Source organism: Poromitra crassiceps, assembly GCF_964638095.1.
Source record: "Poromitra crassiceps genome assembly, chromosome: 12".
Lineage (NCBI taxonomy): Eukaryota > Metazoa > Chordata > Actinopteri > Beryciformes > Melamphaidae > Poromitra > Poromitra crassiceps.
The window spans coordinates 36,621,247-36,643,968 of record NC_139632.1 but is presented as its reverse complement, the minus strand read 5'-3'; the positions used below and the strand labels follow the sequence as shown (position 1 = coordinate 36,643,968).

Below are 22,722 nucleotides of genomic sequence, written 5' to 3'. Positions count from 1 at the left end.
GGCCAGGTGCAGGTATTTCAACAAGCACATACCCCACATCTGTGGAAGAAAAGGTACAAAAAAAGTAGGAGCAAAGCATTTTTTTCAGAACTCGACCAGAAGCGGCCAAGAGCAAGAAAAATCAAGAAGATTTCAAGACACAGCGTGGAGAATGGGCACCATGAAGTGGCTGATGATGTTTTCCCTGATGGGCATAGGCTCACAGGTAGGCTACAGTAATGCAATGATGCTTGTTATGAGAAATAGGCCTGCTGCAAAATACAGACCACAATGTGACTGAGGAAACTCCTCATCCTTATATGTAATTAACATCAGATTAACAGTTGAGATGCAAGAGATATATAGCTTCATACTATGGTAATTATCATTTTAAATGCCATTTGATTTAACTATTGTTAACACTTGTTTCCAATTCATTGACATTTTCAGACTGCAGCTCAAACAGGTATGTTCCACTTTTACCACTGTAAGCTGCACAGCACATTGATGGTCATGCTTTTTTGTGTGGTCATGAACGAATCTTAATTTGTTTGTGGAGGAAGTCTGGGTGTCCTCACCGCCCTCTGTCCTCTCTCTCCTCCTCAGACATCACAGTAACCGTGTTCACAGCCACAACCAAGACCATGTTCCTCAGATGGACCAGGGTCAGTGGAGCTAGCTCATACAAGATCACCGTCTACCCACAATCCACCCCCAACACCCCCATTGCCTTCGCATTGTTTGGCCCCAACACCGTGATGGGCTCCGTCAGCCCCCTCTCCCCGAACGTCCAGTACAACTTTCGGGTCGACGCTCTGGACAACACCGGCACCATACTAAGTAGTGCATCTACTGGTCTACTGGCGGCAGGTGAGTTCCATGTCTCTTATTACCTGCTTTGCAAACTAGTGCTGCAAATGTATTGGTTTTGATGAATGTAGAGAGAAGTCTGGCAAAGCCTTTTAGCAAGTCTTGTGTAATTACCATTAAAATGTCACTTTTTATTAACACCTAAATGTTACTCAGAGCAGTGGTTCTCAACGTGGGGTCCGGGGACCACCGGGGGTCGTTGAGGGGGTTCCAGGGGGTCCCCCAGCAAATTGATGAATTGTTAAACTTCACCATTATTTAATACACATATTTTTTGACAGAGTTTCACGATCATCTCTCTACCTACAATACAGATAGTCATGGAATTCTGGATTAAAATCTGATCAAATGGGGGTCCAAGGCCCTAATGCGGATTAAAAGTGGGTCGTTGATATTGAAGAAGGTTGAGAATCACTGACTTAGAGGGATGCCTGGCACTGCTGATGCTTGAGCATGAAATACAATTCTGATATTCACTGAGTGATGTGGAGATGGACAGGAGAGAAGATGCTGTTTCTCTTGTAGATCTGTGGATGTGACTGCGGTCTGATTTCTGCCATAACGACTTCTTCTGTTCCCGCGTCAGCTCCCGAGCTGACGGGGCAGGTGGACACGGTGAAAGCGCGGGACAGCAGGAGCCTGATGGTGGACTTCACTCTGACGCCCGCCGCCGAGAACATCCTCCGCGTGATGAACGGCCACGGCTTCTTCCTCGAGCAGACCGTCACCTCCTCCCCCGTCCTGATCGAGTCCCTCACGCCGTACACCGACTACTCTGTCAGCATCATCGCTGCTAGCAACTCAGGCCGCAGCCAGCCATCCGCCCCTATGGAGGTTAAGACAGGTACAGTATACCCCTTCCTCATGTTATTAAGGGATGAATGCATAGTACAGCTGCAACGATTCCTCGATTATTCGATTGACCGAAAATTAATCGCAAACTATCTTTCTCATCTGTTAATCGTTTAGACTGATTTTTAAGAAGAAAATACTCAAATTCTCCGGGTTCAGCTTCTTAAATGTGAATATTTTCTGCTTTCTTTAGTCTTCTATGACAGTAAACGGATTATCTTTGGGTTGTGGACTGTTGAGGTGAGGACAAAAGAAGACATTTGAGGATGTTTTCTTGGGCTTTGGGGGAAAAGTGATCAACATTTTTCACTATTTTCTGACATTTATAGAGCAAACGACTAATCGATTAGTCGAGAAAATAATCGATGGATGAATCGATAACACAAATAATCGTTAGTTGCAGCCCTAATGCAGGATGATAGATCCTGATGAAGAGACACTCGCAGATTGTGGGAAATCAGTGATGAATTCACTGGAAAAACGCACACACAGACACACACACATACACACACACACACACGCACACGCATGCACGCACGCACACACACACACACACACACACACAAAACACCAGAGGCCTGCTCTATATCTAAAGGAGACACTCATTCAGTGGGGAAGCACCTTTCTCATCACCCCCTATCCCCTAGAGAGGCCACTTGATCTCCCTTATTGTCATCATCATACTCCCTTAGGGGACAAGTGAAGGTAAACACACACTTTTTACTGTAGTTGAAACCCAGTTTCAGCGCCCGTGCAGAGACCCAGATCTGTCCACCGAAGCCGTGCACTCTGCGCCCCCTGAGGCCAGCCCTGTCCGGGAGGGGTAAATCGACCTGACCCCTCTATAGAAAACACACACCTACCTGACTGACAACAGAGCTGACCACCCCCACCCCACAGGGACAATCTGATACATTAGCCATAAACACGCCATAAGCAGTTTCACCTTTTTTGTTTTGGTTTGCTGTTACGCTGTTATTCATCGCTGGAGAGATAGCCATCCACTTCCTCGTTGGACCGTTTTAATGTCTTTGTCTAGCACTGTTCAAAACACCTACAAAGAACTTTACAAAGGTGTAAAAGAAAAAAGGTGGCAAGAACATAAGGCAATACAAATCCTTGCATAAAGGCTAGTCCAGAAAATTTAATTTTCAGAAGTGATTGAAAGGACGATACTGATTTATGCTTGATACAAATAAACTTGGCTTGATTTGATTATTGATTCAGCCAAGCAGCTTGTTTCACGGTCAATGAGCCCTAATGTCAAAAGCAAGATCACCACTTGGTTTTTCATCTAGACTTTGGAACAGCCAATATGAACCTCTTGTTGATAGTCTAGACTTTGGAACAGCCAATATCAATCAACTTTATTTCAGACACAAGTGGGTCCATAACGAGACATACAGTACAGTAGACAATACAGGAAACATTTAGATGTGCATAAGAAACACACACGCTCTTGCCCCAACAATGCGACATTGAGGAGAACCGTAAAAAGGATTAAGAAATATAAATTAAAGGATATACAAACTTTGGCGCCAGTGTTTCCAGAAGCATGATGTATACCTCGTATCACTCTTAGTTATGTCAGCAAGAGCCATTATAATCTGATTGCTAGACACTGTCAGTCTGCCCATAAATTTAAACATAACATTTCTCAGAACAGCATAAAAAGTGGGTACATTCCTAGACACAAACATTTCACTTGCGCTATTCCACCTGGGGAGTTTGAGCAATATACGGAATGCATCGTTGTATGCCACCTGAAGTTTTTTCATTCTCGCATTGCTATAGCTATATAGCAATATGAACCTCTTGTCGATAGTCTAGTCTAGACTTTGGAACAGCCAATGGGGTTAAAAGCTCAGTGATGTGTATTGGTTCTACACCGATCTATGACTCAAAGGGAATCAGTAAAATATTAAAAACCAATTCCAAAAACAACAGGTTGCTGAAATCATAATGAAACAATGAAACCACCACCGTGTGACACAAAATAGCAAATTTGTGGAGCATACATAAAATTTTTAGATATACACACCTCTTATATGTTACATCAAATCCACTCTCTTCTCACCCCCCCCACAGTGTTGCCTCCTGTTGTGCTCAGCGCCACGTCTCCCAGTAACGACAGCATCGTGGTGACCTGGCCCGCCCTGGCCAACGCTGTGCTCTACTCCGTGGTCTACCAGAAGACAGGCTCCTCTGACCAGGCCATGCGGAACACCACGGGCACCAGCATCACCCTCCCAGACCTCGAACCCGGGTCACTCTACATGATCAACGGCTACGCCTGGGACGCCGAGGGCCGCGAGGGAGAGCACAGCCCCTACATCAACCAGACCACACGTAAGGAGGGGGGGGGGCACTTCTGTCTATATGTCTTTATGCCTTTATGAGTGTTGTGTGTGTCAGATCACATGTAAGGAGGGGGCGGGGCACTTCTGTCTATATGTCTTTATGCCTTTATGAGTGTTGTGTGTGTCAGATCACATGTAAGGAGGGGGGCGGGGCACTTCTGTCTGTGTCTTTATGCCTTTATGAGTGTCGTGTGTGTCAGATCACATGTAAGGAGGGGGGCGGGGCACTTCTGTCTGTGTCTTTATGCCTTTATGAGTGTCGTGTGTGTCAGATCACATGTAAGGAGGGGGGCGGGGCACTTCTGTCTGTGTCTTTATGCCTTTATGAGTGTCGTGTGTGTCAGATCACATGTAAGGAGGGGGGCGGGGCACTTCTGTCTGTGTCTTTATGCCTTTATGAGTGTCGTGTGTGTCAGATCACATGTAAGGAGGGGGGCGGGGCACTTCTGTCTGTGTCTTTATGCCTTTATGACTGTCATGTGTGTCAGATCACATGTAAGGAGGGGGGCGGGGCACTTCTGTCTGTGTCTTTATGCCTTTATGAGTGTCATGTGTGTCAGATCACATGTAAGGAGGGGGCGGGGCACTTCTGTCTGTGTCTTTATGCCTTTATGAGTGTTGAGTGTGTCAGATCACATGTAAGGAGGGGGCGGGGCACTTCTGTCTGTGTCTTTATGCCTTTATGAGTGTTGTGTGTGTCAGATCACATGTAAGGAGGGGGGGGGGCACTTCTGTCTATGTGTGTCAGATCACATGTAAGGAGGGGGGCGGGGCACTTCTGTCTGTGTCTTTATGCCTTTATGAGTGTTGTGTGTGTCAGATCACATGTAAGGAGGGGGGCGGGGTACTTCTGTCTGTGTCTTTATGCCTTTATGAGTGTTGTGTGTGTCAGATCACATGTAAGGAGGGGGGCGGGGCACTTCTGTCTGTGTCTTTATGCCTTTATGAGTGTTGTGTGTGTCAGATCACATGTAAGGAGGGGGGCGGGGCACTTCTGTCTGTATGTGTGTCAGATCACATGTAAGGAGGGGGGCGGGGCACTTCTGTCTATGTGTGTCAGATCACATGTAAGGAGGGGGGCGGGGCACTTCTGTCTGTATGTGTGTCAGATCACATGTAAGGAGGGGGGGGGGGCACTTCTGTCTGTATGTGTGGCAGATCACATGTAAGGAGGGGGGGGGGCACTTCTGTCTATGTGTGTCAAATCACATGTAAGGAGGGGGGCGGGGCACTTCTGTCTATGTGTCTTTATGCCTTTATGAGTGTCGTGTGTGTCAGATCACATGTAAGGAGGGGGCGGGGCACTTCTGTCTATGTATCTTTATGCCTTTATGAGTGTTGTGTGTGTCAGATCACATGTAAGGAGGGGGCGGGGCACTTCTGTCTATGTATCTTTATGCCTTTATGAGTGTTGTGTGTGTCAGATCACATGTAAGGAGGGGGGTGGGGCACTTCTGTCTGTATGTGTGGCAGATCACATGTAAGGAGGGGGGGGGGCACTTCTGTCTGTATGTGTGGCAGATCACATGTAAGGAGGGGGGCGGGGCACTTCTGTCTGTATGTGTGTCAGATCACATGTAAGGAGGGGGGCGGGGCACTTCTGTCTGTATGTGTGGCAGATCACATGTAAGGAGGGGGGGGGGCACTTCTGTCTATGTGTGTCAAATCACATGTAAGGAGGGGGGCGGGGCACTTCTGTCTATGTGTCTTTATGCCTTTATGAGTGTCGTGTGTGTCAGATCACATGTAAGGAGGGGGCGGGGCACTTCTGTCTATGTATCTTTATGCCTTTATGAGTGTTGTGTGTGTCAGATCACATGTAAGGAGGGGGCGGGGCACTTCTGTCTATGTATCTTTATGCCTTTATGAGTGTTGTGTGTGTCAGATCACATGTAAGGAGGGGGGTGGGGCACTTCTGTCTGTGTCTTTATGCCTTTATGAGTGTCATGTGTGTCAGATCACATGTAAGGAGGGGGGCGGGGCACTTCTGTCTGTGTCTTTATGCCTTTATGAGTGTCATGTGTGTCAGATCACATGTAAGGAGGGGGGCGGGGCACTTCTGTCTATGTGTCTTTATGCCTTTATGAGTGTCGTGTGTGTCAGATCACATGTAAGGAGAGGCAGAACAGAGACAATAGCTGATAGAGACTTGCACATATGACCCATTTCCGTTTGTCTTTACAATTGTACGGTATGTGAGTTTGAAAATAGAGACACTGCGGAGCGCGTCATCATTCAGAAACCACGCCCAAAACGGGGGGAAACACAAACTCCCCCCCAATCCTGGCGTTCTCCTATGTCGCGTGCATGATCGGGTATTGCACACAAAGATCATATATACAGAAGATGAACACTCCAACCTACTTCATTGACAGCAACATCCACATTTTTCTTCTGGAATATGGAATATGACGCTGGTGTGTGAAAGTGAACAGAGAGCTTTCCCCCGTGATGGGCGGGGCCTATTTCATGCAGTGTCTCTATACATGAAAAGATATAGAAACCGCTTACACTTGGCATTTGTGTGGTATATGATCAGTAGTGGAAAAAAGTCCTCAAATCCTTTATGCAAATAAAAGTAGTAGGAACACCATAATGGAAAAATACTTAATTAAAAGTAAAACTTCTGCATTCAAAGGTTTACTTGGGTAAAAGTGTTGGCTAGTTTGAACTCGAACAGTGCGACATATTTGATGAGTTAGTTATGTTTGCAATTGTTCTGCAAAGTAACTAGTAACTCCAGCTGTCGGCTACATGTGGAATAGAAAGTATCACAAAATGACAGAACACCCATAAAGCGCCTATGACCCTTTTCACAGCAACCATTTTGAGGTGGTAAAGTAGGAAGCAAAGCAGGTGTAACCAATACCATTAATGATGGTTCCATTGAGGTGTTCCAGTGCCAGGGCCATCATTCATGTTATTGGTGACACCTGCTTTACTTCCTGCTTTACCACCTCAAAACGGCTGCTGTGAAAAGGGCCTACGTCAAAATTGCTTGAGTAAATGTACTTCAGATGGCATGTTTAAAAAAAATGGGTTTTGTGAGTAAATGACCACCAATATAAACTAAAATCAATTACTTTTTCATGATTTACATTTTTCCCCTTTAAGGACTGTATCATCATAACTGGATTTACTTCAATGAATTTCTGCCCGTATGTCTTTCCCACAGGCCCTCCCATGCCAGCCTTTGTCAACGTGTCTGTGGTGTGGGACAACGGGGTGGCAGGCCTGTCTGTGTCCTGGGAGATGGGACAGGACGTCCACGGAGAGCTGTGGTACCTGGTGACCAGTGACTCGGGCCTGGAGTGCAACTCCTCCTCCAGCCCCTGCACCTTGTCTCCCGTGGGCTGTGCAGAGGTCCTCACCATCCAGGTCACCGCCACCAACAAGGCCGGGCCCGGCTTCCCCCACACTCTGCTGTTCACCACCTGTGAGTCAGTCAGTCTAAATCAGGGGTGTCAGACTCATATTAGGTAGAGGGCCGGATTTGTTCAACTGAGACCTCATGGGGGCCGGATTTTTTTTTTACTAAAATCAATTCGACTCATTTACCCATTTACTTCACAAAAGAAATACTGCTCTTTCCATTTCTCTTGAAACTGCCTGCATTCCATGTCAACCTTTCTCTTTTTCGACAGCATCTTGTTCAGGGGCGGACTGGGATCATAATTCAGGCCGGGCATTAGATACCAAGCAGGCCAGGCCGATACGGGCCGACGCGCGTGCCGGTGTCCGTTAAATTTGGGCCGTTTAAAGCTCAATTTGGGCCGTTTGAAGCCAGATTTGGGCCGTTTGAAGCCCAATTTGGGTCGTTTAAAGCCAGATTTGGGCCGTTTGAAGCCCAATTTGGGCCAAGTCCAATTTTACAATGAGATGCACCCACTTTAACCCTGAATAAAGTAATAAAACCACTAGTAAACCAGTAGGCGGCGCCTGGCCTGCTGTTCAGTGAGTGGCCTGACTGCGGGCACAATTTTCTTTTTTTTTTGCAGGCCAGGCCAGGCCACCGGGCATTTGCCCGACGTGCCCGATTATGCAGTCCGCGCCTGATCTTGTTGATTCTTTTGTTTTTTGGTAGGTAGCTGAATGCGCGATTCAATTCCAGCGTGGCATCATGGCGGCTTTGTTTACACCTGATGGCCTACTGACATACTTCCTTGTAGTGCAGGTTAATTAACTTATGAATGAACTCTTAGCTTGCTTATTAGCCACACGTAGTTCATGATAATGGGGTGCGAATTTAATAATATATATATATATTTTTTTATATTCCAAAACATCTCGCGGGCCGGATGAAACCTGCCCGCGGGCCGGATCCGGCCCGCGGCCGCGGGCCGTATCTCTGACATCCCTGGTCTAAATAGATCCAGTCCAGCGTCGTCTGCAGACTGTTTTGGTTCACCACACACCTAAACAGAGAATTAGACACCACAGTGTTATGACTGTAAATGCCTGGCACCCTTTTGTCCTGTAACACTCTGATCACAATATTTTATTTTGGCTTCGTCGTCTAGGGGTAACGTTTACTTCCCACAATCAAAGACCGGCCACCGCAAACTGAAATCTACCCGTTTGCTTTGGTTTGGGCTGATTGATATGACCATAGCTTAGTAGTGAACGCTTTGGCCCTGACTGGAAGTAGCTAGCTCCGGCTTGTATCGTCCACCCCGCCTCTCGGTGTCCGGTCCGTTCCGTTCATGACCAGTGCCTCTCCCCCTCGCAGGTCCCTACAAGCCTTGGCAAATCCAAGCGGTGGTTGTGTTGGGCCGATGGCGCAACGCGCAGGGAGGACCCTCGAAAAGGTCCAGACATACAGCTACACACATAAGCATCTACTGGGTTCAGTTCAATGTCAAAACAGTTGATATTAGCAGTTCATGCTTTCGTTCAACAATGCCAATCTTTAGTCCTGATGCCACGTGGTCAAGTTAATCCACATTGACAAATATTTCCTCATGTGCTCACATGAAACACCTGGCTCCCATTGTCCTCAATTCACTCTGTCTGTCTCTGTCGTGTGCAGGTCAGACTCCGGTAACATCAACCAATCAACAGCCCAAACCCCCTGACATGCGCAAATCATTAGCTATTATCATTAGCATTAACGACTGCTCATAAATTAGACATAAGAGTTCATTTAGACTGACATTTAATCAGACAAATGGCAGCTTATAAACGACGTGATGAACGTGCTTGCCATGTGTGAGATGAAGTCTATGTTATTGCACTGGACAGATCAGGCATCCTTCTATCTACACTATAATGCCAGCAGTGTCTGTCTGTCTGTCTGTCTGTCTCTCTCTTTCTCTCTCTGTCCTTCGCATATCTCAAGAACCGTTGGTTGGATCGACTTCAAACTTTGGGAGTGCGCTAAGGGGGGCCTGACGGAGTGCAATTTTCATGCAATTCGGCACAGTGCCACCTACTGGCTACACAAAAAGTGGTTTATCTTGAGAACCGTTCGTCCGATCGACTTCAAACTCGGGGAGTGCGCTTAGAGGGACCCAACAGAGAGCTGAATTCCATGCAATTCGGCATAGCGCTACCTACTGGCAACACAAAAAGTGGTTTATCTCGATAGCCATTAGTCAACTTCAAACTTGGGGAGTGCGCTGCTGGGAACCAAACATACAGCAGTGCCTAATTTTGTGCAATTCGGCACAGCGCCACCTACTGGCAACACAAAAAGCGGTTTATCTTGAGAATCGTTCATCCGATTGACTTCAAACTTGTGGAGTGTGCTGCTTGCGAACTCGGCGTAGTGCAGTACCGAATTTTGTGCAATTTGACATAGCACCACCTACTGGCAACACAAAAAGAAGTTTATCTTGAGAAACATTTGTCCGATTGACTTCAAACTTGGGGAGTGCGCTGCTCGGACCCCGATGGAGTGCGCTGCCGCATTTCATGCAATTTGGACTTATGCATAGTCATAGTGCCACCTACTGGCAACACAAAAAGCGCTTTATCTCGAGAATCATTCGTCCGATCGACTTCAAACTTGGCAGGTGCGTCGCTGGGAACCCAAGAAATTGCAGTGTTAAACTTTGTGCAATTCAACCAATAAGATCACAGCTTTCACGTAACGTATCTCCAGGACTGTCCGGCTAATCGAATTCTGTACGACTGTCCTTCGTGTATCTCAAGAACCGTTTGTCGGATCGACTTCAAACTTAGGGAGTGCGCTTAGGGAGACCTGCCTGAGTGCAGTGTGTGTGGTGGGGAGGGGAGCGCTCCGGAGTAGTGAATGGGGGGAACGGGCACTGCACTAGTGCCTTATAAAGAGACTAATCAGAACTGTGTGGTGTTTCCAGTCCCCTGCCCGCCTGAGTCTCTGGCCGTGGTCGAGTCAGAGCCAGGGAACTGCACCTTCACGTGGAACGCCGTGCCGCTCGCCGACGAGTACACGGCCTTCATCAAGAGAGCGGACGGCAGCGAGGAGACCTGCAACACCACCGGCACCAGCTGCAGCTACCACTGCCAGTGTGGCTACACCTACCTGATGACCGTGTTCGCCCTCAACCACGCCGGCTCCAGCCCCCCGGGGCCCGTCCTCAACTACACAACCAGTAAGTCAACTCAAGTCAACTCAAGTTTTGTATAGCCCTAATTCACAAGTTTATTTGTATAGCCCTAATTCACAAGCATGTCTAAAGCTGTGTTCACACCGAGATATTTATTTTTCTCTCTGTCGCTCGATTCAACCCTTTGGAATCGCTCTGTCGCTGTGTTTAAATCGCTCGTCAAGAATTGACGGACATCTGGGGGCTATGACGTTACCCAATGGCATGATGTTTGTCTACTACGAGCCACCGTAGTTGTTTACAAGCTAAGCCTATCAGCGTGCTCCTAACGCGAGCTCTATACCAGTAGTACAGACTTCACTTCATGTCAGCTGTCAGCCTGTCAATCAGCTGTCAATGCGGTTTGTTGCCACACAATAAACCAGCGGTTTGTTCCAAGCCAGTGTGATCCTTGACTCACTCTCACACGGCAGCCAATCAGCGTTGAACGGCGAGCGACTGATGCCAGCGAAATTTTGCTCGAGTTGGGATATTTCATCTCGGGCGACGAGTGAATTTTCGCCCTATCGCTCTGTCTCGGGCGAATATACGCTCAATCGCTCGTTTGCATTGACTTTGTATGTAAACTCTATGCCAGCGAAAAACTTTAATAAGTCGGTGTGAACGCACCTTCAGAGGGCTTTACAGTCTGTCCTTTGAGACAGAGCGAGGTTCATCCAAATGATATGATTGTCACTTTGTAACGACGTTTTATATTTATATGATAGCAAGCCAATGCCATCGCTAGAAGGATTTGTGGCTCAGAAATAAACTGAATACTGCGGTTAGACTTTGCTGTCACTGAACTTTTCTTTATTACAACGTATCTTGGTTGTATCGAAATGTGAGTTGAAGGAGAGAAATGATACGCACATCACGTATAGGTGCAAGGCTATCAGGCAAACTCCACGCCACAAACGTTTAACAGAGGAAACCTTTTGATCCTACTTGGATTTTCGCCACATCAAAAATGTTAAAAAATCACACCCATATTTATAACCTCGTGCACACGCATAGGCTGACAGGCTCTATGGTGACAGGTGTGGTTCATGTCTGATCCAAACTAGCCAGGGAGATAAACATCTAAAGTTAACAATGTATCGAAACGTAAACCACATATCGTGTCTCCATGAGATAAGTGTATCATCCCATGCCTATTATGTTGCGGTGTAATGGGCCTGTACGCCTGCCTCACAAGAAAACCTATTCAGCCCTCATTGTGTGCGTTCACACCAAGCCCCCAGGAACCGCTCTGGGCTGTGAAGCAAATTGAACGTGGTGGCCAAGATCGCTATTGCAAGTCACGTGACACCCTGCAGCCCAGAAACAGTTTTTCCCATCCACTTACATGGGGAAAGCAGCAGCTGTAATTTTTCTCCAGAATCCATGTTTTCTGGAGGTCCCTTCCTCTCTATGGCACTGGCCACTATGGCCATGTTCACACTAGGAGGCCAAATCTGATTTGTGAACTTTAGTGACCTATTAATGACTTTATCCAGATTGGTTTTATGAGTTTGGACGCTCCAAGTCTGATTTGTGTCACTTGTCCCAAACCACATATGGAGGTAGTTTCCAATCTGCTTTCGACTGATGTGACTTCAGTGTGGACGCGCAGATCCACCAAATCTGATTTGAACTTCACTCGCAACTCGTCATCAAATGCTTCTGCGCATGAAAACCACCTCACCAACGTACATATTTACTGACACCCACGTCGTTACCATAGCAACCCATGCAGATAGGCTGTTTAGGTCTGGACACACAGATCCGACTAGAGAATCAGATGTGTGGCAGTGTGGACACACTCCCAAATCAGATTTGGGAAACCAATCAAGATAATGATGATTAATGACTTTATCAGCAAATCGGATTTCCCTGTAATGTGAACATGGCCTATAACTCATAGCCAGGGGGGCGCTCCTGATGAACGCAAGCAGACATGTCACATGACCTTGGCTTGGGCCGCACCTTACGGAAGTAAAACCAGGAAGAAAACTTTGCGCGCCAATGAGCAGCTTATGTTCAAATGAATGGGTGGGGTGTGTCCTACATGCGCGATTATACGTTGGTGCACTGGCTGCACGTGCAACCCCTAGTGGCCAGATGATTTTTTTTTTTTTTACCTTTTATTTATACAGGGGTAGTCTCACTGAGAGCAATGCTCTCTTTTTCAGGAGTGGCCTGTTCAGAATGTGTTGTCATATCCTACTATAGCATTCAGTGTCTCCTATACAGTTATTTATTTGTGGAGGTACACCACAATAGATTTTGAGCACCACAAATAGATTTTGACTGCCACATATTAATTTCAAGTAGTTGACTGCAAACACCTGCTTTAGGAGCCCACTAGATGGTGCTCTGAGGCCCACCAGTGGGCCACGGTTCAGTGGTTGGGAAACACTATCATGCAGATAGAATAGGCTATAAGGAGACAATTATTTTTTCATCACTGTAAAGCCACAGCACAGTGAAGAGGATATGAATGTGATGTGTGTAGTTCTTCATATCTACTAGCCTCTTCATTTTGCTCTCAGAGTGCCCCAGATTAATGCATTTTATTTTAAAATTTACAAAATTTCTTTATCCAGGGGGGGCTGTGCCCCCCTGGAGACCCCCCTACTAATAATAATATAATAATAGTAATATTGACTTCTGGGTGGTGCAACCCCTGTTTGGAAGGTCTAGAATCACCTATGGTGTCCTATACCCTCTTTTAATACATCCATGGTTTACACTCCGTGTTCCCCAGTGCCCTGCTGCCCGGTGAACGTGACCATCTCCTTGGTGAGCACCGACACGCTGGAGATCAGGTGGGCAGGAGGGCGCGGAGCGGAGGTGTACGAGACGCGGGCGGCCGACGCGTCAGAGGTCATCCTGTGCAACGACACGGCGCCGGTGTGTGCCCTCTCCGACCTCAGCTGTGACAGCAGGTACAGCGTGGTGGTCACACCATGCAATGACATCAGAGGCTGCACCCGCAACTGCCCCGCGCATGACAAACACACAGGTGGGTAATACATGCACTCACGCGCACGTCTTATTTAAGTGACTTTTGGGTTATTTACATAGACTTACATGCAGTCCCTGGAGATGTACCCTAACCATAACCATTAATTCCCTAAACCTAAATCTAACCTTAAAGGAGAATTCTGTTTTTTTACAACCTGGAACTTATTTCCAGGTGGATTTATGTTTTATAAGTCACTCTGAACAGAATCCTCTCAAAATAAAGCAATAGCCCCTTTTCATGGGACATATTCTGGAGTTAGGGACATATTCAGTGGGGTTAGGGACATATTCAGTGGAGTTAGGGACATATTCAGTGGAGTTAGGGACATGTTCAGTGGGGTTAGGGACATGTTCAGTGGGGTTAGGGACATATTCAGTGGGGTTAGGGACATATTCAGTGGGGTTAGGGACATGTTCAGTGGGGTTAGGGACATATTCAGTGGAGTTAGGGACATGTTCAGTGGAGTTAGGGACATATTCAGTGGAGTTAGGGACATGTTCAGTGGGGTTAGGGACATATTCAGTGGGGTTAGGGACATATTCAGTGGGGTTAGGGACATATTCAGTGGAGTTAGGGACATGTTCAGTGGAGTTGGGGACATAGTCAGTGGGGTTAGGGACATATTCAGTGGGGTTAGGGACATATTCAGTCGGGTTAGGGACATATTCAGTGGGGTTAGGGACATATTCAGTGGGTGGGGTTAGGGACATATTCAGTGGAGTTAGGGACATGTTCAGTGGAGTTAGGGACATATTCAGTGGGGTTAGGGACATGTTCAGTGGAGTTGGGGACATAGTCAGTGGGGTTAGGGACATATTCAGTGGAGTTAGGGACATGTTCAGTGGAGTTAGGGACATATTCAGTGGGGTTAGGGACATATTCAGTGGGGTTAGGGACATGTTCAGTGGAGTTGGGGACATAGTCAGTGGGGTTAGGGACATATTCAGTGGGGTTAGGGACATATTCAGTGGGGTTAGGGACATATTCAGTGGGGTTAGGGACATATTCAGTGGAGTTAGGGACATATTCAGTGGAGTTAGGGACATACAGTATTCAGTGGAGTTAGGGACATGTTCAGTGGAGTTGGGGACATATTCAGTGGAGTTGGGGACATATTCAGTGGAGTTAGGGACATATTCAGTGGAGTTAGGGACATGTTCAGTGGAGTTGGGGACATATTCAGTGGAGTTGGGGACATATTCAGTGGAGTTGGGGACATATTCAGTGGAGTTAGGGACATATTCAGTGGAGTTAGGGACATGTTCAGTGGAGTTGGGGACATATTCAGTGGAGTTGGGGACATATTCAGTGGAGTTGGGGACATATTCGGTGGGGATAGGGACATATTCAGTGGGGATAGGGACATATTCAGTGGGGTTAGGGACATGTTCAGTGGAGTTGGGGACATACAGTATTCAGTGGAGTTAGCGACATATTCAGTGGAGTTAGGGACATACAGTATTCAGTGGAGTTGGGGACATAGTCAGTGGGGTTAGGGATATGTTCAGTGGAGTTAGGGACATGTTCAGTGGAGTTGGGGACATATTCAGTGGAGTTAGGGACATATTCAGTGGAGTTGGGGACATGTTCAGTGGAGTTGGGGACATGTTCAGTGGAGTTGGGGACATATTCAGTGGAGTTAGGGACATGTTCAGTGGAGTTAGGGGCATGTTCAGTGGAGTTTTTCAGTGAAAAGACATGTCTTTCCTCCCTGCCAGGTCCCTGCACGCCCACGGACCTCAAGGTGAGTCAGAAGAACGCCACATGCGTCACAGTGAGCTGGACCGCAGCCAACAACAGCATGGCCACCTACACGGTGAGCGCGGAGGGAGAGGGCCACACGCGCACCTGCACCTCCGACCACAACAGCTGTGACATCACGGACCTGCCCTGTGGCTCCGCCTACCAGCTCAGCGTCATCGCAGTCAGCACGTACGGTACCAGCTTCCCCAGCTTCTCCGTTTCCCTGGAAACAGGTGAGCAGTCGGCAGACATGTTAAATATGTTTTGAACACTAAAACACATACAAGGCCTTATCTTGCTGCTGTGTTCTATGTGGATTTATTGAAGCCATATCCAGGTACTGTGGGTTTTCAGCTGGGTCTGACTGAGTTACGCAGGTCTGGAAAGTCTGGAAAAGCATTCAAAATGAATGAGATCATTTCCAGGTGTTGAATAGTTTGGGAATTTGAAAGCACATCTGGAAAAGTATAGGAGATTTTGTGGTTCAGGTCGGATACACACATAATTATAGCTTTCAGTTGATGTGAAGGATAATGTTCAGATAGAGGGATGCTCTTATTACCCAGACACTGTCAGGATGTGCTATATCAAATACAGACCAAAATCTAATCCAGTCAAGAACACAGGGTCTGGCAAAAATATGGCATTTTAAAATGCAAACATTACATTTACATCATGTCATTTAGCAGACACATTTATCCAAAGCGACTTACGTACAATAGCACATTTTAACACCAGTAGTGCAATCAACTGTGCAACACAATCTACGTCAGCTAAGACCTTTTCAAAGGCATAAAGTAGCAGCATTTGTTGCCAGTTGTGTTAAGAAGGAATAAGTTGTTTTTTTAGTGTAGAAACTCTGCCAATCATCTTCTGATATTTGTCACTGTGAAGAAGAATCTTCATCTATAGACGGTTTTCACGGAATGGTCAGTCCTGCACTTGAATGTTTTTTTTTCTTTTATATCCATAGCAAACACTGCAACAGGAAGTGAGCGGGGGTTCAATTTAGAATGTTTTTGTTGTCAAGTTAAAACCGTCTATACAGTGATATAACCAAGTTAGAAGGGGCAAGATGTCTATCAGCGTAAATCATATTGAACAGCAGACATCTTCAAAACAAATCAAGGTGTGGAAAAAGTATAGCATTTTTCAATTGAAAATGTGTAGGAACCCTGTTTTATAGAGCAGAAAAGTCGTGTGCTCCTGTCTTGTTTGGTGCTATACTGTATCATCCATCCATGGCCGTCCTCCACAGCGCCCTGTTGCCCGATGAACCTGATGGTGGAACAGGTGACCCAGGCGATGACCAATGTGACGTGGTCTCAGGCCAGAGGGGCGGAGTCATTCCTCACCGCGCTGACATCACCGCGCGGCCAGGCCCGCTGCCACACCCAGGACTCCCACTGCCTCATGGGATGCATCACCTGCGACACCAACTACACCGTCAGCATGGAGGCCTTCAGCCGCAGCGGACACAAGGCCGACTGCAGCTACCAGGGCTTCTCGTCCAGTGAGTGGCGCTGTTGAGTAGCTCAAAGAACTGAATATCTATGGATGGAACAGACACACTTTTATATCCTATGTAAGAAGTCTTTGGGGTTAAATATCCCAAATTCTAAAGTCACACTGAAATACATTGCATTTACCTCATGTAATTTAGCAGATGGTTTTATCCAAAGTGACTTACAATAGTAGCCTACATTTGTCAACAGTAGTGAAATCAACTCTGCAACAGTTTTCGTCAGCTAAGACTTCTTAAAGCAGCTACGAGCAACTTTTTCGATTGTTATTAAACAGTATAAATTTAATATCAATGCATCACATCTTACCTCTAATAGTCGACGAGACCAAAGCCGTGTGTATCTGAGATTGCTCCCTTAGGTGATTATTAAGTCTATAGTCTGCCTAAACTCGCGCCAACAGGGGGCTCTCTAGAGCGACCGGACCGGGTAACCCGGAAGTGAAACAAGGAAGTGAAACAAGGAAGTGAAACGCAGCTGCCTTCCAACGCCGTTTGCGCTGCCTAGCAACATAACATAAACAATGTGAACGCCACGCATACTCGCGGGAACATCTCTCGTTATATTCTAACAGGTTTTTTGGAAGTTATTTTGTGGTTATGGCCGAAGTGGCTGCTGCAAACCGTTTCATTTCACTTCCTGATCTGCCCTGGCTACAGACACACTAACACTGGCCGATTCACTCGGGGTTCAAGCGAGACTACTCTGCGTTGCTCTCGTCGACTATTAGAGGTAAGATGTGATGCATTGATATTAAATTTATACTGTTTAATAACAATCGAAAAAGTTGCTCGTAGCTGCTTTAAGAGGAATAAGTACAATTGTTTGAAAGTTGTTTTAAAATAAGTTTTGGATTTAAGGAAATGAGGAAATGGAATTTAGCTGTTTCATGTATCATACCATGGTATCATACCATTTTGTCAATTTATGCAACCCCCCCTTCCCCCCCCACCCACCCAAAGCTAAAAAATCTGGTATATTTATATCAAAATGTCATTACTTTTACTTTCTGGAAAAACAGAAAATCTTTAGTGGTTACATCATTCACACATGTTTAGAAGTGGCTATTGTGTACCAGGAAGAGACATCAAAATCTGAACCAAGGAATTTTCCCCCCACCCCTCTGCCCACCAAGATCCTCTGAAAATGCAGTTTCATTGTGACTTTAACTTCTTATCTGGGCAGAAAACACTCAAGATATATTTTGAGACGTACATCTTTTCCCATCCGTGCCCAGTAGTGGGAGGGTTACTTTTAAAATGTATTCCACTACACATTACTGAATACATGCCCTAAAATGTCATTAGTTAAAGTATTCCATTAAATTACTAAAGTCAAGTAACATTTTGGTAATACTTTAAATTACGTCATCTTGCTGAATGTAGTTACAATTGCTTACATGGATGGATTCCTGGCTGTGTGTCTCAAAAGTGCACAAATGGTTGCACTTTTTTTTATCTGTTTATGGGAAATACGTGCCTCATATGAATTTTAGAGCAAATAAAACAAACAAATGAAGCAATTCACTAAAGTAAGATATTTTAAAAGAAAGTGTATTCAGAATACCACCGATTTAAAATGTAACTGTAATGGATGGAATACAGTTACTCATATTTTAAATACATGTATTCTATTACTCCCAAACCCTGTCCGTGCCGCTCTGTCTCACAGGTGCCTGCTGTCCCTCGGGCGTCAAGCTGTACCGGATGGCCAACAATGCCTTGCGGGTGTACTGGCGCTCCTCTGGCAGCAGCCACAGCTACGAGGTGTCCCTGGTGGGCAACAGTGGTGGTAACTACACGTGTAGCGGGGAGAACCACTGCGACGTGGCTAACGTCCAGTGTGGGGACATCTACCATGTGGTGGTGGCTCCGCTCACACAAGGGGCCGACACGGTCCAGTTCTGTGCCCAGAGGCTGTACTCAGGTACTGCAGCGTTTCTCCTCGAGTACAAGACATTTTGCCAGCACTTTACATTACAGCTTGGTAACAACATGGTAATGGGGGTAATAGTGTGATAATAAAGTAATAATTAGGTAATAGCTTGATATCAACAACGGGTATATCTGGGTAATTAGACTGGAATTTATGTAATAGACTAGCAGGGCCAGAAACAAATGGTAATAATGGGGAAATTTAATTTCATGGTAATAGTAGTTAAGATTAAACCAAACATGTAGAGATGTAGGATACACACACTTCCCAGCTAGCAATCTGCCGCCCCCGATACCGGCCCGCCAGTGTTAATACCAAGCTATATATGGTATTACCTAATTATTACTTCTTTCTGATCACACTATTACCCCCTATTACCATGTTGTTAGCGAGCTGTAATGTAAAGTGCTACCAACATTTTATTATGAGCAGATTGTTAACTATCCCGCCTACCTGTGGTTACAAGTTGTTTTCATGTGGCAACCATATATTCACTTTAATTGGGAATGAATCATGGTATGAAGGAGAGCAACCCATAAAGTGGATTTCAACGCTGTCAATGACAAAGAAATACAGACTAGAAACACAATGTATGGCTAGTGAAAAACACAATTAATTAATTGCTTAACTTGGTATTGTTGTTTCATTTTTTTCAGTCTCTTGCTCAGGCAGCAATGTTGGCATGGGTGAGTATATTGGCACTTTGAACTTGTGTAAATATGTATATGGTTGCATGCATAAAATCACAAAATGTTCAGTGAACTTTAGATGAATAAAAGTGATAACAGGTGTAGGATGGCTTTTCTTATATGACCTCAACTCTGTTTTTCCTGCAGTGCTTTACAGAGGAAAGAGAAGTGTGGACTAGCACATGGTAAGTCCAGATGTTGCAGCAGCTGTATCTGATCAGTAATGGAGACTGGCAGTGTATTTGCTTTGATTTATTATTATTAAAAATACACGTTACATGCATCATAAAAAAAGTGTCAAGGATAACCAAAAAAAGTCATTGACTTATTTCCATTGTGGTCCTTGAATGGCAATTGCAGCAATTGACTGTTGTTGACCATGTAGTTGTCATACCAACAGCATACAATAGCCCCCTCTAACTTTAGATCCATGGCTCCCTCTGCTGGCCATAATGAGACACTTTAAACTTCTCATTATGTCATCATTCCTGTAAAAAAAAAAAAAAAATCTTCATTGTGCATCAAGATTCCAAGACTAATTCATGGCTGTCTCAAAATTTAATTTTGTTTTTTAAAACTACAGTTGTGGCCCACTTTTGGAGGGAGGTTCAAAAGACGTCTAATACAATGAAGTTATGCTTCCAACCAGATTTGTTCTTTGTGATATTGGGTGATGAGACAACCAGTTATATTATAATCTGATTATTTTGTTTAAGGGAAAATATTTATTTTTAAAGCTGCTGATATGCATTCCTTGAATATCAATCATTTTAGAATGCTCATTAAAACTTGCTTTATTTTTGGAAGGATATATTGCACACAATTTATGATGTTAAACATTTAGAATGCTGGGAAAGGTTTATTGAAGCAGAAGGCTGGTAAGAAAGGTGTATTTAACTCAAATAAAACAAAAGTGTAGAATTTGAATTTAAATTGGTCTTTAATGTTTTGGTTATTTATTTAGGTTGTTAGGCCTGCTGATATATTATGTTATTTTGGTTTCTTTTAGTGTGTTAAGTTTTATCTGTGTTGTTTGCTTGTATTCCAGTGATGTATGCCATGTTTTTTTTAATAAAATAAAAAATAAGAATAAATAAATAACCCACAAGGGCAGTGAAAAGCCACTGAACTGGATTTAATCTCTCATGGTTTGTCTTCACAGCCTCTGCTCCCATCTAACCTCACAACAGATGCAAGTCATTTCCATTTTCTTTACCCTCCTCTTCCTCCTACATGATCCCAGTCGCCTGATAACTAAATATGAAGAAGAAACAAAGCTGACAACCTGGCCGACAAATGAATAGGCCTATTTATGTGATATGATATAGTGTGGCCTGAGAAATAAATGCTTGAAAATCTGTGAAATGTTGAAAAGGTTGCCTCAAAATAATACTCATGTATCACGGCCAAAACTGTGTCTGTGACCTCAACGATTATGATCAAGCACTTACACGTGACAAGACTAGGACCAGTTTGTGACAGACAAATGAGTACAATATGCTGTTCAAAATATTTATTATGAAAAGAGATTATCTCGGTATGAATTCAGCAAATGTAAACGCCTTTTTATGAAAAACCATCTGCACTACACTCAACAAGATCAACATGTACATGAATTGAGAACCTTAGAGTTGGATATACACATTCATTTAAAAAGAAATGCAAAAAGTCAACATGAAACTGGCACAGATATGACTGAGTTTAGCACTTCTATTAGATACAAAAATAATGATTTTATTCAATTAACAGGAATTTGAAATCATATGAAGGAATGTAAGTGTAAGCAGTGCCTGACAGACATCTTAAACAATAATACATTATGAAACAATTTGCCCCTTTGTTTTAACAATTGGACATTTGACCAAATTAAAATTAATTAAGTAGCACCTGCCCCCAAGTTGAAAGCCTCTTGAGAATGAGTGGCAGACATTGATATGTGTGTGTGTGTGTGTGTGTGTGTGTGTGTGTGTGTGTGTGTGTGTGATTTGTTCAGTGTGCGGTTGCTTGTTCTCAGGATGTGTGAAGCTGTCTGGAATATGGATTGGTTTGATTTGATTTATGTAAACCTGATGCATATTTCTGTTAATAAAACATCCCCAACATTGTTTTGTGTTGTGCTGTTTGTTTGTTTGGCCTCTGGATATCTCATTTAAACCATCAAAGAGAAAGGAAGACAGCACAGTATAGGCAACAAAACATGAAGTAGCCGAAACACACACACCAAAATCAGGTTTCTAATGAGGTGGATGTACTGTGACCACCATCGAATATAAAGCAATTACAATAGCAGACCAAAAACCACACTTTAAATTAATGCATTTTTTTTATTACACACATAGGAACCATTCATACTTTTACAGAGATCAAAATTCACAAAATTGATACTTTAAACCTTTACACTTTTGCCCTTGTAGCATAAGAAGCACAAATGGCAATGGTAAATGGACTGCATTTACAGTATATAGCGCTTAGTCTACCGACCACTCAAAGCGCTTTACACACACAAATTCATACTGGACACCGATGGCGGCACGCTACCATGCAGGGTGCACTGCTGGCGCAACCATCGGGAGCAATTTGGGGTTCAGTATCTTGCTCAAGGACACTTCGACATGTGGACGAGGCGGGGTTCGAACCACCGATCTTCTGATTAGTCGACGGCCGCCCCAAATCCCCTCAAATTGAGGGAATTCACTTTGTGTAAAGTCAGTGCTATGCATATTTCTGTCTCCTCCTTGACGCTGGCAAACAGACCAGAAGAAGTAACGCCGCTTGTGTTTCCTTAGGGGGTTTAAAAGAAAATCTCTTTATTTTGATTTGATTATTTTAATGTTTGCTTGTTTTTTGTTCTTTTACATGAATTTAATCTTTTCCACATTATAATCTTTTTTATTTCTCTGCTCTTTTGTTTCATTCATTTTATATAAAGCGCTTTGAATTGCTTCTGTGTATGAAACTTGCCTTGCCTAGAGTGTTTTTAATTTCCCCTGTATTTTTATTTGATTTGTGAGTACAAATATGCTCTTTAAGTTTTGACTGTCAGATAGAGAGCTTTCCAATAATATATAATACTCATTTTCAGCCAAAATGTCACTGACCTGACATTCGCACCAAACTCCCAATATAAACTATACAGTATACCCAGAGCAAGAGTGGTGGGAAACCGATGTAACATGTCCAGAGAAAAAGGTG

General features: G+C 44.6%; 1 protein-coding gene across 1 annotated transcript; it reads left to right on the top strand.

Moving 5' to 3' along the window:
* The first annotated feature begins 722 nt into the window (after positions 1 to 722).
* On the top strand, positions 723 to 21,565 carry LOC310786201 (fibronectin type III domain-containing protein 7-like). Its single transcript, XM_083647372.1, has 12 exons — positions 723 to 849; positions 1,436 to 1,693; positions 3,790 to 4,050; positions 7,237 to 7,497; positions 10,382 to 10,636; positions 13,380 to 13,637; positions 15,359 to 15,616; positions 16,642 to 16,896; positions 18,578 to 18,832; positions 19,498 to 19,527; positions 19,678 to 19,715; positions 20,693 to 21,565. Exons 1-11 carry the CDS (start codon positions 738 to 740, stop codon positions 19,707 to 19,709), a joined length of 2,235 nt encoding a protein of 744 aa, XP_083503498.1. The 5' UTR covers positions 723 to 737; the 3' UTR covers positions 19,710 to 19,715; positions 20,693 to 21,565.
* The last annotated feature ends 1,157 nt before the right edge of the window (positions 21,566 to 22,722 follow it).